This window comes from Rana temporaria, chromosome 3, assembly GCF_905171775.1.
Source record: "Rana temporaria chromosome 3, aRanTem1.1, whole genome shotgun sequence".
Classification (NCBI taxonomy): domain Eukaryota; kingdom Metazoa; phylum Chordata; class Amphibia; order Anura; family Ranidae; genus Rana; species Rana temporaria.
Window position 1 is genome coordinate 425,311,797 of NC_053491.1, and position 17,153 is coordinate 425,328,949.

A 17,153-nucleotide genomic window follows, 5' to 3' on the forward strand; every position below is an offset into this window, starting at 1 on the left:
AGCACACGGCAGTGGGCCGATTTGAAAGCTGTTTTTGAAATGATTAGAGGCTTTGGATCTGCTCACCGCCAATCAAAAGATGAGGGGATCCGATTGGGAAGTGTCTTAGCACCTATTCAGGCTCATCCCACCCCAGTAAAAAAACTCCTCCAGTGACGGTCACAGCGGCTGGGAGGACAGGACGGAGTGCAATGAGCATACCTCTAAATGTTTTGAGATGGGAACGGACACCCATTATCAAAAGTATCAAGAATGTATGTAAAGAAGAATTATAAAAATATATATATATATATTTTTTAAACCCATAAGTGCTTTTTTACAACTACTATTCCTTTAAATTGCCATTTGAAACTTACGAATGCAGCAATTTAGAAATTTGATAAAGTGTTTCCCGCTGCTAAACCTTTTATTCAAGATAAATAGTGCATTTTATATACAACCATATCAGACCAAAATGTGGGACAAATGAGGAGGAAAGCGGGACAGAGGATCTTTGTTAAAAATCAGGGACAGTCCCTCGAAATCAGGGACCGTTGGAAGCTATGGAATGAGGAAGGAGATACTGGATACCCTGTCCTCAGGAGCAGGCAATAGCATGTCCATGTTCTGATCTCGAACATGAATCAGGTGCAAACACAGACACTTTCTATGCTGCATCTGACAGAATTCTAAAGGGTGTTTATTATTACACCCTTTATGAGTTCCCCAGAGTAGGTTCAGTATTTCCATTATTTATTATGGAAAAGACTAAAAAATAAATAAAAAAAAAGTGTTCATTATATATATGTTTACATATACTATGTGTGTATATACAGTATATAAATATACACTATATTATCAAAGGTTTTGGGACGCCTGCCTTTACACACACATGAACTTTAATGGCACCCCAGTCTTAGTCCGTAGGCTGAGGAAGGAGATGTAACTAGCCACTGAAACGTGTTTCAATTGGTCAGTTCCTCCTGAGATTTGACAGGTGTCCAGTTCATTTGGTGGAGGGGGGATTATGGTGTGGGGTTGTTTTGCAGGGGTTGGGCTTGGCCCCTTAGTTCCAGTGAAGGGAACCCTTAAGGTATCAGCACACCAAGACATTTTGGACAATTTAATTCTGCCAACTTTGTGGGAACAGTTTGGGGATGGCCTCTTCCTGTTCTAAGTGAGTTTGGGGTTGAGGAACTTGACTGACCTTTGAGGTGAATTAGATCGGAGAAGAGTTGAAGCTCTTATAGCTTCAACGGGTGGGCCAACTCAATATTCAACCCTGTGGACTAACACTGGGGTGCCATCAAAGTTCATGTAAAGGCAGGCGTCCCAATACTTTTGACAATATAGTATATATATATATATTTTTTTTTTTTCTCTAACAGATGGAGCTCTAAGCTTTTTTTTCACGTTTACAAGGCTAATCTTAACTGCTCTATTAAAAAATAAAATATGTTGGTTAACACAGTAACATATGCCTTTGTCTGTGAAGGTTCTCATTTATCCAGGTCATAGTATATGTAGCAGAAGTTGGTCACATTCAACCGGACTTGTTCTGTAATGTTGAAGACATTTCACAGCTTATCCAAGCAACTTTTTCAGTTCTAATGAGCAGTGTTGTCAGTAACGGCGTTAAAATAAACGCTGTTACCCAACGCAGCCACTTTAGAGGGTAACGAGTAATCTAACCGATTACTCTTCCCCTCGTGGTAACGCCGTTCCCATTACCGCAATTACATCTACCTCCACTAGATGTCAGCAGAGTTCCAGAGGATTTACGACACTACACACAAGGGAAACCATCAGAATATGTCACGGAAGTGACGAAGCGGGGGGAAGAGAGAGAGACATAATGGTACAGAGAGCGTTAACGGGGGCTCAGGGAGGGGATTACCTCCCCTATGTGCATTACTTGCCCTATATACATACATATATATATATATATATATGTATATACAAAATAAAAAATGTGCTGATAATTTAAATACTTTAGAAAGTCTTAAGCTGTCACAATTCACAGTAGCCTACCCACATTCTCAAAAACACAATAAAAGTATACTGGAACAACCATACTGTCAGAGTGCATTAACCTGTGGTGCAATGCTGGGACTTGTAGTGCCCATCAAGAGCAACCTGTGGTGCAATGCTGGGACTTGTAGTGCCTATCCAGAGCAACCTGTGGTGCAATGCTGGGACTTGTAGTGCCTATCCAGAGCAACCTGTGGTGCAATGCTGGGACTTGTAGTGCCTATCCAGAGCAACCTGTGGTGCAATGCTGGGACTTGTAGTGCCCATCAAGAGCAACCTGTGGTGCAATGCTGGGACTTGTAGTGCCCATCAAGAGCAACCTGTGGTGCAATGCTGGGACTTGTAGTGCCTATCCAGAGCAACCTGTGGTGCAATGCTGGGACTTGTAGTGCCCATCCAGAGCAACCTGTGGTGCAATGCTGGGACTTGTAGTGCCCATCCAGAGCAACCTGTGGTGCAATGCTGGGACTTGTAGTGCCCATCAAGAGCAACCTGTGGTGCAATGCTGGGACTTGTAGTGCCTATCCAGAGCAACCTGTGGTGCAATGCTGGGACTTGTAGTGCCTATCCAGAGCAACCTGTGGTGCAATGCTGGGACTTGTAGTGCCTATCCAGAGCAACCTGTGGTGCAATGCTGGGACTTGTAGTGCCCATCAAGAGCAACCTGTGGTGCAATGCTGGGACTTGTAGTGCCCATCAAGAGCAACCTGTGGTGCAATGCTGGGACTTGTAGTGCCTATCCAGAGCAACCTGTGGTGCAATGCTGGGACTTGTAGTGCCCATCCAGAGCAACCTGTGGTGCAATGCTGGGACTTGTAGTGCCCATCCAGAGCAACCTGTGGTGCAATGCTGGGACTTGTAGTGCCTATCCAGAGCAACCTGTGGCTCAATGCTGGGACTTGTAGTGCCCATCAAGAGCAACCTGTGGTGCAATGCTGTTCTAAAACACTGTATATAGTGTTTTTATTCTCCAATCAGTTAATATAAACATCTTTGATATTAAAGATGTTATAGAACGTAATTGTATTGTAGAATATAAAAAAAAAAAAAAAATCACAGTTACTTTGCTGAGTAACTAATTACTTTTTCAATGTAGTAACTGAGTCACTAATGCAATTACATTTTCGGAGAAGTAATTTGTAACTGTAACTAATTACTTTTTTAAAGTAAGATGAGCAACACTGCTAATGAGTGTCAGGAACACCACCAACACTTAAAGCCTATAAATATAATGGTGGTGTTCCTGACACTCATTAGAACTGAAGAAGTGGCTTGGATAAGCTGTGAAATGTCTTGAACATTACAGAACAAGTCTAGATGAATGTGGCCACCTACTATTAGTTGTATTCCTTATACGCCAATTACAAGTGTTCTTGTTAGTTTTATGCACTTTTATTTAGTGTACTACAACATTTTTTTTAGCGGTGTATTCATTTTGTCTAATTTTGGTCTTAATATGTACTCACCGGATAGGAACTACTCTGCAGCCAGCGGACTCTAAATAATTCACATAAGAGTCTGCAATGTAGGTTTTCCCATACTGGAAGAATACTTCATCCGACACCTCCTGGGTTATAATCCCTAATGAAGACAAGTGGAGATGAATTTATGCTGCATCTATAAATACAATTAGAGGAGATCTAAACTCTAACTATGACTTTTAGCTTGCTAATGTACTGTACATCATATATCTTTTTTTTTTTCCTATAACAGCGTTCACCTTTTTATGCATCTCAGTGCTGCTGCTCTCCTCCAGCATGTTTCAGACATTTCTTGTGATGCTTTTACTCCAATGTTGGCTGTGCATCATTGCCTGGGAGCTTCTTCCTGATAGCGACAACAGTGCACCATGCCTGTGTTGATATGTGTGGGCCTGGGCACTTGTAATTTTTTCCAGGGGCATAGGTGACAGGGTTGGCAATGCATGAGCACAGTTGGTAGACAACAGTTGCCAGTGGATGAATAAAGTATTTCAAGGCAGGATTGCCAGATAATATTTTCTTTAAAGCTTTAGATACTAAAAACGTATAAACAATGTTGTAAAGTACATATTTAAACTTATATGACATTTTAGTGTTTGGGTTTAGACAGACTTTAAGCAGTATTTACCCAAAAACAAAAATGTTCTATATTGCAACTAAATATGGTGGCTGCATTAGTTTCTTCTTTTTCCTTTATTTTTACCCAGTGATCTGACCAGTAACACACCTCTGGTCAGAGCTCATGGATACTAATATTGGCATACATCAATTGAAAAATACAAACTTTGGATGATAGTTTTCATTCATGTTTCCAAAGCCACAGAATGCAGCATATGGGCGCCCTCTTGTGGTTGCTATGACTTATTGGTTTTAGTAAAGTATCAGTACACCACCACCCTCTCTTCCTTTCTTCCCCTCCTGCATTCCACACTTCACAAACATGAAGAATAAATGTGCGTGTTAAGATAGCTATTTAAAATGGCCATCTGAGCAACAACAAATCAGTTTCAGTAATCTAGTGGTGATAGTACACAGAAATCGCATATCAGTACAGAGGCCACAAGGTTACATGGTCAGTCTCTATATTTCTGGATCCCTACAGGTAAAAATTTAAAGTGGCTGTAAACCCAATTTTTTTTTGATGTCACAATGTACAGTATAAGATTTCCTATCATCTGTGCCCAGTCTTGCCACAAAGAGTTAATCCAGCTCTGAGCAATCCTCTTTTATGGTTCAGTGAAATAAAAGGGACTTGCAAAACCTTAGTCCGTTCTTCCCCCTTGCTGTGAGTGACAGGTTATTTATATATCTCATGCACTTGCCTGGAGACAGGCATTATTTTTTAATTCCCACCCCCACTCCTTTTCTGAAGTCATGTGGTTACTTTTCTGGATTTTGACTGGATGTTAGTGATCATAGCAGAATTCAGTGTAAGAAATACATAGGAAAAAATGCATGTTGACAAGGGGAGTGTAGAGTAGGGTGGGGAGTCTACTGACATCACGACTCCACCCACCGAGCTCCAGACAACAGATCCACCCACAGAATCTTCAGTTTTTCAGTTCTTATAACAGACAGAGGGGAGACATTTGACAGGTGAGGATACATGCAGGAGGCATCTATATCCTTATAGATCAGCACTATGGCAGTAGTTTAGAAAGGATGAGGGCGAGTTTACTTCCACTTTAAACCTACAGTATGAATGACACGATGCCACAGTCCATATTTCTCTGCATGGTATTGCATAGACATAGTGCCAGAGCTAACTAAAGTGTAGCATTGCTTTCTTGTTAAAAAAAAAAAGTGTAGCACTGTTTATTTTGTACAGTAATAAATATATATCAGTTTATACTCCCTCATTTTGTTATATTCAGATTGTACAGCACACACAAGAGAACTGTGCAGAAAAAACAAACTACACCTTACCTATTATAGGCCTCTCATTATTTCCTTGCACTTTAGAGATGAGCAGTGCGAAGCTCAGAAGGGAGTATAAATCAACAATCTTGATAGAGGACATATTTGCCATGGAGTCACTCTTGCATCTGCAGAACATAAAAGTTACAATACAAACATACTAAAAATGTAAAAATCTTAAAAAGTTGTAATTACGTTTATTATTCTATTTTAAATAGAAGAAGAAACAAGAAGGCAGTTTTAGAGCCGGTTCACACTGGGGCGACTTGGGATCTGACTTGAAGTCGCCTCAAGTCGTCCCAAGTCGCGCTGTAGAGAAAAACATTGTAAGTGAATGGGAGCGGTGTTAATACACACGACTCGAGTCGCTCCGACTTCAAAAGAAGTTCCTGTACTACTTCAATCCAACTTGTAGGCGATTTGTACCCATTGATTTCAATGGAAGTCGCCTCCAAGTCTGATCACTGCCCTGATGTTCACTGTGCCCTGATGTACTGTGACCTGTGCCCTGATGTACTATACCCTGATGTGCTATGCCCTGATGTTCACTGTGCCCTGATGTGCTGTGGCCTGTTGTGCACTGTACCCTGATGTGTTGTGCCCTGTGCGTGCGTGTCGGGAGGGGGGCGTCAAAATGCACCTTCGCCAGAGTTGGCAAACATTCTTGCACCGGCCCTGCACCCCAACACCAATTCATTGTGTTTGCATTGTAACCTGTTGCAATGCACGGTAGTGTGTTGCATTTCAAAAATAGAGTTTTAGACTTAACAGTCAAATTTATTTCCTGAAAAACATGGACAGTTTTATACATGTTCATGCCGAACAGGCTGGATTTTGGTCAGTGTATAGCCAGCTTAAAGGGGTTGTAAAGGTAAAAAAAAAATCCCTAAATAGCTTCCTTTACCTTAGTGCAGTCCTCCTTCACTTACCTCATCCTTCCATTTTGCTTTTAAATGTCCTTTATTTTTTCAGAGAAATCCTCACTTCCTGTTCTTCTCTCTGTAACTCCACACAGTAATGTGAGGCTTTCTCCCTGGTGTGGAGAAAGCCTCTTGAGGGGGGAGGGGGCGAGCAGGAGGGTCAGGACACTCTCTACATTGCAGATAGAGAAAGGAGCTGTGTGTTAGTGGGCGTCCTGACACTCCTGCTCGCCCCCTCAAGAGACTTTCTCCACACCAGGGAGAAAGCCTCGCATTACTGTGTTTAGTTACAGACAGAAGAACAGGAAGTGAAAATTTCTCAGAAGAAATAAGGACATTTAAAAGCAAAAAGGATGAGGTAAGTGAAGGAGGACTGCACTAAGGTAAGGGAAGCTATTTAGGGAAACATTTGTTTACCTTTACAACCCCTTTATAAGTTCTAATTTAAAAAAACTGATTTTGCTATCTCAGTCATGTGTGAAACTGAGGCCTACCAAAAAAAAAAAACTAAGCTCTCCTTAACCACTTCAGCCCGGAAGAATTTACCCCCTTCCTGACTAGAGCACTTTTTGCGATATTGCACTGCGTCGCTTTAAACTGACAATTGCGTGGTTGTGCGACGTTCTACCCAAACAAAAATGTTCCCACAAATAGAGCTTTCTTTTGGTGGTATTTGATCACCATTGCGGTTTTTATTATTTGCGCTATAAACAAAAAATGAGTGACAATTTTGAAAAAAAAGCCATATTTTTGATTTTTGCTATACTAAATACACCCAAAAAAATATACTGTATATATATATATATATATATAAAAAAAAACGAATTTCTTTCTCAGTTTAGGCCGATATGTATTTTTCTACATATTTTTGGTAAAAAAAAAAAAAAAATAATATCGCAATAAGCGTATATTGATTGGTTTGCACAAAAGTTATAGGTCCGGATTCAGAAAGAGATACGACGGCGTATCTCTGAGTTCTGACGGTCGTATCTATGTGCCTGATTCATAGAATCAGGTTACGCATAGATATCCCTAAGATCCGACAGGTGTAAGTGTCTTACACCGTCTGATCATAGGCTGCAATTCCAGGCCGGCCGCTAGGTGGCGCTTCCGTATTATTACGCGACGAATATGCAAATGAGGAGTTACGCCGATTCAGAAACGAACGACCGCCCGGCGGTTTTTTTTTACGTCGTTTGCGTTCGGCTTTTTCCGGTGTATAGTTACCCCTGCTATATGAGGGGTAGCCAATGTTAAGTATGGCCGTCGTTCCCGCGCCGAGTTTTGAAATTTTTACGTCGTTTGCGCAAGTCATTTGCGAATACGGATGGACGTAATTTACGTTCACGATGAAAGCAATGACGTCCTTGCGATGTCATTTAGAGCAATGCACACTGGGAGATTTTACGGACGGCGCATGCGACGTTTAAGTAAAACGTAAAAAACGCGGGGTCAAGGGAAATTTAAATAAAACACGCCCCCTACATCCCCATTTGAATTACGCGGCCTTACGCCGCTCTAACTAAGGGCGCAAGTTCTTTGTAAATAAATAACTCAAGCCCAAAGTTAGAGCGGCGTAACGTATCGGAGATACGTTACGCGGGCCGGACAGATACGCCAATGTATCTGAATCCGGCCCATAGCGTCTACAAAATAGGGGGTAGATTTATAGATTTTTTAAAATACATTATTTGGCAGGATCTGCGCTTTTTATCGTGACTGCGATATTGCGGCGGACACATCGGACACTTGACACTATTTTGGGACCATTGTCATTTATACAGCTATCAGTGCTATAAAAACGTCTGATCGGCACATTGAGGTGGGGGGGGGACCCGAAGCTGTTGCGAGTGCACACTGCTGCTCCGGAGCGGAGTGTGGCGGCAGGACTCGAAGTGAACTGCGGGGGGGCGCAGAGAGAAGTATTCAGCTGCGGTGGGGCTCGGTGGTGGTGGCGGGGCTGGCAGGCAATGGATGCGGGGGTGCTGCTGGTGCTGGCGTGGGGGATGGAGCCGGTCTGTTCCTTACCTTCAATGGTTGGCGCCGCTCCTCTATGATGCCCCCACACGCGCTCCAGATACCACCAGAATACCGGAAGTTATGTAATATTAATGGCACTGCCCGCTGACCTCTCCTCCGATCCCCGCCGAGCCAATCCCATGACAACACCATGCATGCTAGCAAATCAAATGACAGTGGGAGTGTGTGCGGGCGCACGGCTTGCGCCCTGCACACGCCCTAAACACGGGCAAATCAGCTTCCCAGCCTGCAATCAGCTGATTGCAGGCTGGGAAGCTTCCCATAGACCGCCGCATGACCGGCGCCTGGTCACTCTTAAAGTGACATTTTTTTATTTATTTTTTTTACAGCTTGGGGGGGGCGGCGCCTGAGCGCCCCCTATGGATGGGCCGCCACTGCCTACAGGTCTACACATTCTGCAGTTTGAGGGTTTTACTGGCGATTATTGCAAGGGGGCATTAGACCCCTACCATCAGAGTGCACTTTTTTTCCATAATAGGGCCCTTCTCAATGTGACAAAACACTACACTTTTCACTGTGTTTCTTTTCTGCCAATTACTAACTTTTCCCTTATATTTTTTGTTATTATTACATAAAATAATTTTGTTGTACAGAATAGTTTTTAGTCCTGGGTGGTCAAACACAGTGTGCAGTGACATTCTTCATTCCTTTATTCTGATATCTCAGCTTATTCTTCAGGCTAATGTACTGTGATCTGAAGATATGGGGCTAGATTCAGGATAGGGGCGCGCATTGTTATGGCGGCGCAGCGTATCGTATTTACGCTACGCCGCCGTAAGTTAGAGAGGCAAGTGCTGTATTCACAAAGCACTTGCCTCCTAATTTACGGCGGCGTAGCGGAAATGGGCCCGGCGTAAGCGCGCGTAATTCAAATGTTTTATGTTAATTCTTGGTGACCCGACGTGATTGACGTTTTTCCCGAATGGCGCATGCGCCGTCCGTGGAATTTCCCAGTGTGCATTGCTTCAAAGTACGCTGCAAGGACGTCATTGGTTTCGACGTGAACGTAAATTACGTCCAGCCCTATTCGCGAACGACTTACGCAAACGACGTTAAAAATTCAAAATTTGACGCGGGGACGACGTCCATACTTAACATTGCATACGCCTCATAATAGCAGGAGCAACCTTACGCCGAAAAAGCCTAACGTAAACTATGTAAAAAAATAGCGCCGGGCGTACGTAAATTTGTGAATCGGTGTATCTAGGTCATTTGCATATTCTACGCCGAAAACGACGGAAGCGCCACCTAGCGGCCATCGTAAATATGCACCCTAAGATACAACGGTGTAAGAGACTTACGCCAGTCGGATCTTAGGCCAATGTCGGCGTATCTTGCTTTCTGAATACAGAAAGAAGACACGCTGGCGCAGCTTCGAATTTACGTGGCGTATCTACAGATACACCGGCGTAATTCAATGCTGAATCTAGCCCATGGTAATTAACAGGCGTTCCTGTAAGCCATTGGAAGTCATTTTTAAGGATGTCCCCATGTTAAAAATGTGAGAAATGCTGCTCTAAAACAATATTCTGCTCTTAATGAGCCAATTACAATATTTTGATGGATTGTGAGGATTATCAGATAGAAGAGTGAAGCCTGGTGTAAATATGAGAATTGAAATGGACTTTACCTTGCTGATTCACAAGCTTGGCTCTTCTCTTGGCTTGTCATTCGCAAACGTTGATAGTGAAACCAGGAAGCAGAATGTGAGTAATGTGACCGGGAGGGGTCCTCGTCCAAAGAATGAGGAAGACACGTGCCAATTAGTCAGCAAAGTTTGCAAGAGCGAGAGGCATACATGACATAGATAGGTTCAAAAACAAATCCCATATCAGTCAATGAAAACGCCTGCTAAACACTGATCATGTGGCTTGCTTATGAAAAGTATACTTGGCTGCCCTTTGTTCTGTGTGCAATCAGTTCAATTTACTTCAGGTCAGTAACACTTAAAAGGTAACCAATGAGCAGGGCCGTTTGAAGGAATTTGGGGGCCCCAAGCAAAATGGGGCCCCCAAGCGCACCCCCCCCCCACACGCAAAGCCTACGTTAGCGCTACACTAATTTTTTACACCCATGTTCTTACTCCTCCCCCCTCCCTAGTCACTATGTTTTTCTATTCTCACCTCCCCTTCTTCACTGTAGGCTGCCACTGTAGCGTGGCCAAGCTCCTCTTCCTCCTGTTCAAAGTCCCCTATCAGGCAGTGCCCGGGCTGGGCCGGGTACCGCACGGTACAGGAGATTCCGATTCCTGTGTTCCCGGCCGGACTGAAAGTGTGCACTTACTGTCAGACCGGCCGGGAACAGAAAACTGAATCTCCTGTACCACGCGTGGTACCCGGCTGGACTGACAGGACTCCAGGAGGAAGGAAGAGGAGCTCGGCCACGCTACAGCCTGGGAAGGGGATGTTGGGGGCCCCAGGCCAGCTCGGGGCCCCAAGCAATTGTTTGTTTTGCCTGTCCTGTAGCAACGGGCCTGCCAATGAGGATCTAAAAACAAAAATGTAATACAGTGGAACCTTGGTTTACGAGTAACACGGTTAACCAGTGTTTTGAAAGACAAGCAACTTTAAAAAAAAAAAAAAAAAAACCTGACTCGGTTTGCGAGTTGTTGTCTTGCAAAAGGAGCACAATTCAAGCTAATGGGGTGTGCAGTACTGCATTTGGCCAGAGGTGCGGGGGCGCCGGTGACCCTCGGAACGGTTCGGAGCCGTTCAGGAAATACTTGGAAACACTTGGAAATACTCAGTTCCCAAGTGTTTCTGAGCCTTTGCGAGATCAGCCGAGCTGACCCTTTGGAGGACAATCATAATGCAAAAAAACACACTTCAGTCACCACATGTAGGGACTGGTAAACTGCAATATAGTACATTGTACATATTACAGCTTAAAGCGGATGTCCGCTGAAAAAAAAAAACATTAAAAGCCAGCAGCTACAAATACTGCAGCTACTGATTTTTAATATTAGGACACTTACCTGTCCTGGAGTCCAGCGGCGTCCGCAGCAGAGGACGAGCGATCGCTCGTCACTCTGCTGCCCCCCCGCCATCCTCGGTGAGGGAACCAGGAAGTGAAGCGCTCCGGCTTCACTGCCCGGTTCCCTACTGCGCATGCGCGAGTCGCGCTACGCCTGCCGATTGGCTCCCGCTGTGTTCTGGGAGCCGAGTGTTTCCAGAACACAACAGGGGGACGGGGACGGGAGGTGATGTCATGCCTGCAGTTTACCCGAGACTGTGTGGCCGGAAGTGGTGCAAATATTTGTCTTTAGACAGGTATCTGCACCCCCCTCCCCCCCTGAAAGGTGTCAAATGTGACACCGGAGGGTTCCGATCAGCAGGAGTTCCACTTTAGGGTGGAGCTCCGCTTTAATCCTTAGAGGTGGTGACTGAATTTGTTTTCTTTTATCAAGCTAAGAACGGTTTTGGTACAGAAAACACCAGAAATGCAGTGTCCTTGTTCCAAAAAGAAATGTAAATTTTTGCTTTTGGGTTTAGCTACGTTTCCAAATCACAAGAGTTTATGCAACTCTTGTTAATATTTTTAGGCAGAAATTTGATGTCACTGTGATGTCATGATTACCAGGAAGGCCTTTGACTGGTATATTTATGTTTTTTTGCACTATTGTGTCACTGGACAGTAAAGAAAAAGGCAACAGCCATCTCCCCCATCACACCTGATTGTCTCCTCCTTGTACTGCCATTCCCTCCCCCAGTCTGTACTGATTTACAGGGGGTTTCCGGGACATTTGTGTCCCAAGACCCCCTGTTAATCATTAACGCAAACTTTTTTACACCATTGGAATAAATAAAAATACAATTTTTGTACTCACAATAAAATGCTTTTCTTGGAGTCCATTGCACACAGGAAGCTTAAACCCTTAGGTTATACTTCCGCCTATTGGAGGAGCAGACACTGGCAAACAAAAATATGGCAACCTTACAAATCTGAGAAACAGAAGCCTGAAGAGGTGCTCACTGACCTAGTGGAGTTAGCCTGTACTGTATTGGGGGGATACCCGATGCTTAAGCTCATAAGCCTAAACATTGGTCTGTGTCAGCCACCTAGAGATTGTGGAACAAGAAGCAGGGGTGCATTTCTTAAAGGAAACAGCGACTGAAGGATAGAATCAAAAAGCCCAAGGCCCCTTTTACACTGGCGCCATTTAAAAGTCATGCGATTTTACGATTTTGACGCAATTTCAGGGAATGCCTGTGCAAACTTGAGGTCTATGGACCTCAACTCGCATGAAAGTTGGACAGGGACTACTCTGAAGTTGGCACGACTTGAAGTCGCACATATGTGAATGCATAGCATTGGAAATCATGGGGGAATGACTTGTCATGCAACTTTACAGTCCCAAGTCGCAGGACAAGTCGCACAAGTGTGAAAGGGTCCTAAACCGGATTTAAGGCTGATCCACTAGCGTCAGAGTGGGGCACACTGCATCAATATGGGCCAAAATGGTCTCCTTTACCTTAGAAAACTGACTCCTCGGGATAAAGCTCATCAGTGAAAGACTTGCATGACTCAGAATCATACAAAATTCTCAATAATCAATGACTCAAAAGCTGCAGGAAAATCGGTCACAGAATATCTGGAGAGCAAGTGATAGGGATCCTGCAGCCTCTGCAATCAGAGTCAGAAGAAAAACTGAGTAATTAGGGCCATGCATGACTGTAGTAAAAACCTCAGCTGTGAGGGCAGAGGGACACCCAACAGAGCAGAAGAGGGTTCTGAAGAGAGACTCCAGTTCCAGAGGGTACCAGATTTTCAGGTTACTAATGTTGCCACAATCAGGGGGACATGCTGCAAACAGTCTCTGATCTAAAGCATAGTTGTATGTTTCCTTGATGCGGTTTGGTGGGAAAAATAGAATGGAGTGCGCACTTGGCACTCCATCCAGCAGAAGACATCTGCACTTCCATGCAAACCTGTCAGGAAACAGGGAAAAATTGGTCCCCAGTGGCCACAAAAAATGAGCGAACTTGTGCTGCTTGGCTCAAATGATACAAGAAAAAATTCCCACTACTAGCGCTACACCATAAGGACAATAAAACACAGTGTTTTGTGTAGTAAAAAAAGATGAAAAAACCTTTCCGTGCAGCTGTCAATCACCTGAGAACATGGGCAAAGAACTGAAACAAAAAATACAGCGCTCGAGGATGGAGTACGAATCACTTTATAGTCTTAAAGTAGTGCAAAAATATACACATGAACTGAAAAATTAAAAACTGCACACTAGGCAGAAAGTTTAAACAAGCGAATCTATTGCAAAGTCCCCAAACACTTGAACAGTAACCATATGGTGATAGTGGGATAGCAACCTGAAATCACTGCTGGGAGAAAGCTTCCAACCAAAGTACACTTCTGTAGTATATGAAGGTGGTACAGCCGTTAGTAAACCTCTAAGCAGGGAGATGAAAAACACACAGCGGGGAGACAGCATCCACGCTGGGAGTGAACATAGATGTTATTCACCTGCCGAGGGAGAAATGGCTGTAGTTCTAATCCAACAGGGAGGCCGATGGGGGCGGGATCACTCCTCGCAACGAAGGATGTAGGGCAGTGAGGGAGATCCTGGATGGGAACCACCGTGCCAATACGAGGACGCCGCCGCGTCAATCAGAAGCGAGGAGGGAGGGGTGGAATCACCGCTGCGTCACATGAAGGGGAAGGGAATGAAGTCCGGACTCTATCCCTCGAGGGTCATGTGACTCCAGGGGCCAATCAGTGGAAGAGATAAACGAGCAGTAAAATCAACATGCTGAACGTCACTGAAGGAATTCCCAGACTGTCAGTATCTCAGCATTGGCTTCTTGTAAACAAGTGGGGGCATAAAACGAGATGGGGGTGAGCCGTGACTGACATGTTTCGCGTGCCAGACGCTTTGTCAAATGCTTAGAGGCATACTAACGGCTGTACCACCTTCATATACTACAGAAGTGTACTTTGGTTGGAAGCTTTCTCCCAGCAGTGATTTCAGGTTGCTATCCCACTATCACCATATGGTTACTGTTCAAGTGTTTGGGGACTTTGCAATAGATTCGCTTGTTTAAACTTTCTGCCTAGTGTGCAGTTTTTAATTTTTCAGTTCATGTGTATATTTTTGCACTACTTTAAGACTATAAAGTGATTCGTACTCCATCCTCGAGCGCTGTATTTTTTGTTTCAGTGCTTGGCTCAAATGGCCTACTCACTAAGTGGGTGTTCAGAGACAGGGCAAGCGCTAAGGCAATGCCAGCAGTCTGGACCTGGAAACTGCTTTGCAGCTAAGCAGAACTCATCTAGAAAGGGACCATGTGGGGCCCAGTACCTGAGGGTGATTTCCAAGCACAGGCAAGCCCAGTCCGGTCAGGGATGATAGAGTCCAAAATCCAGGCTAGGGACAACTGCATTGGATATATGCAAGTCAGTGGGAAATACCAGCAGTAGTGTATAGAAGAATCTTGACTAAGGGTAAAAAAAAGTTGCTAGAAAAATCACAGTTTAGTCTTTAAAACAGCAGAGAGTTGAAAAAAGACAACCACCTTCCTAAGACACTAGCAAAAAAACAAGACATACTGGTATTATGAGGAATATACCCTATGCTGGACTACATTTTTTTTGCCAATGTCAAGTCCCACTGTAGCTACATATTTTAACCCAAAAATGTAGGACTTCTATGTCCCTCAAGGTACAAAAAGGAAATACATGTTTACATATGTAAACAAGTGCATTTTAAGATCTTCCTAAAATTCCTAGGACACTAGAAAAAAAAAACAAGACATACTGGGTATTATGAGGGATATACCCTGAGCTGGACTAAATTTTTTATTTAATTTTTGCCAATGTCAACTCCCCCTGTAAGTAGCATTTTAACCTAAAAATGTAGGACTTCCATGTCCCTCAAGGTACAAAAAGGAAATACATGTTTACATATGTAAACAAGTGCATTTTAAGATCTTCCTAGAATTAAGCCGTTGTACTGCCATTGATCCGTTTCATTACTTCTGCTTATGATCCTTAAAGGTTTCACATTTCAGCATTGATGTTACAGACATTTACCATTGCAATATTCAAGAAAACAGTATAGAACTTACTATAAAAAAAACATTCTTTATTGATTACAGTGTAATTTAATTTTTACAGGTTTAATAAAAATCCTTCAATAACTTCAAACAGTACAAAAGAGTTGAAAGCTCAAACAAACATGGCATACAAACTTGTATGGAAAAAATGCTAAACATTTCCATTATTGAGAAATGAATCAATGGCCTTAGCAGAACTTTGCAGTTTTCTCTTATTGCAATGTACCAGTATCTTGGCTCCAATGGAATTATTTGTTTAATAGGGTTACTTGCTAGAAAAATAAATGAGTGCGTTTGGCAACGTTAGTATTCCTACTTTCCTTCATGAGTACTTTCCTGGAAATCTGCAAGGCTAAATACGACAGAAAAGTGTGTACTTCTGTTTGTCGCGCAACACGTTGGTCTAAATTTTACATAGAATATTCTAGTATCAAAAGTATTTTAATGGCTCTGGAGACAGACAGCAGATAAGAGCATCCAGGTCCATGGGGACAGAAACCCAATTCCAAATGCTAAAATCCTATTGTCTTTATACCTTACAGAAAGAAGCTAGAAAACTAATGATCATGGTCCCTATGAGCCAAGTAAAATTCTAAAATAGAATTCAGGACTTTATTAGTTTGGGGCAGAGTGGGAAGGGGTTAAAACTTCTGCCATGCTTTTCTGTGTACTCTTTGGGGAGATTTTCTCCCACTTCCTGTCCCTATGAACATTGTCCTACTTTACATCACTACCTGTCCACATGATCATTGTCCAACTCTACGGCACTTCCTGTCCCCATGATCATTGTCCAACTCTACGACCCTTCCTGTCCCCATGAACATTGCCCAACTCTATGATCCTTCCTGTCCCCATGAACATTGCCCAACTCTATGACCCTTCCTGTCCCCATGAACATTGTCCTACTTTACATCACTACCTGTCCACATGATCATTGTCCAACTCTACGACCCTTCCTGTCCCCATGATCATTGTCCAACTCTACGGCACTTCCTGTCCCCATGATCATTGTCCAACTCTACGGCACTTCCTGTCCCCATGATCATTGCTCAACACTACGGCACTTCCTGTCCCCATGATCATTGCCCAACTCTACGGCACTTCCTGTCCCCATGATCATTGCCCAACTCTACGATACTTCCTGTCCCCATGATCATTGCCCAACTCTACGGCACTTCCTGTCCCCATGATCATTGCCCAACTCTACGATACTTCCTGTCCCCATGATCATTGCCCAACTTTACAACACTTCCTGTCTCCACGATCACTGACCAACTCTTCGTCACTAACAAAAAGATCTGCCAGGACAAGTAGTAAGGAGAATCCTGCCCATTTAAAAAACAGTAGTAGGGACCTGCCTGAGGTTCTTGCCTTTCCATTTCCACGATAAAGACCAAATAAAGTCATAAGAACAGATATGCCGCTAACAGTTTTCATTTCCAATTGTGTCTCCATGTACATAGGGTGTTTAAATATGATTGAGCAGTCCAATAGGCACTAGAAATGACCCGATGCAACACCATTGCCGTTTATGGATTGTACTTACAGACTTGTACTGCCTTGTGTTCTATTCAATAAAACAATATTTTGTTGATTAAAAAAATAAATGACCCAATGCACTTTAATAGGTGTAGACCTTGTCAGACACGCCCCACTGCCTTCTATGCCATGTGCTGAGGGGCGTGGCTGTAACTCAGCTCTGCCAGTACAGAGCACTGCAG

General features: G+C 43.5%; 1 protein-coding gene across 1 annotated transcript in view; it reads right to left on the reverse strand.

Moving 5' to 3' along the window:
- LOC120933180 (gamma-glutamyl hydrolase-like) overlaps window positions 1–10,241 on the reverse strand; it is a 39,933-nt gene extending 29,692 nt beyond the window's left edge. Inside the window, exons 1-3 of the mRNA XM_040346238.1 lie at window positions 9,999–10,241; window positions 5,418–5,536; window positions 3,477–3,591 (exon numbers count right to left, since the gene is read on the reverse strand). Coding sequence (XP_040202172.1) covers window positions 3,477–3,591; window positions 5,418–5,536; window positions 9,999–10,039 — 275 coding nt within the window. The 5' untranslated portion in view covers window positions 10,040–10,241. The remainder of the gene's footprint in view (window positions 1–3,476; window positions 3,592–5,417; window positions 5,537–9,998) is intronic.
- Window positions 10,242–17,153: the final 6,912 nt, after the last annotated feature.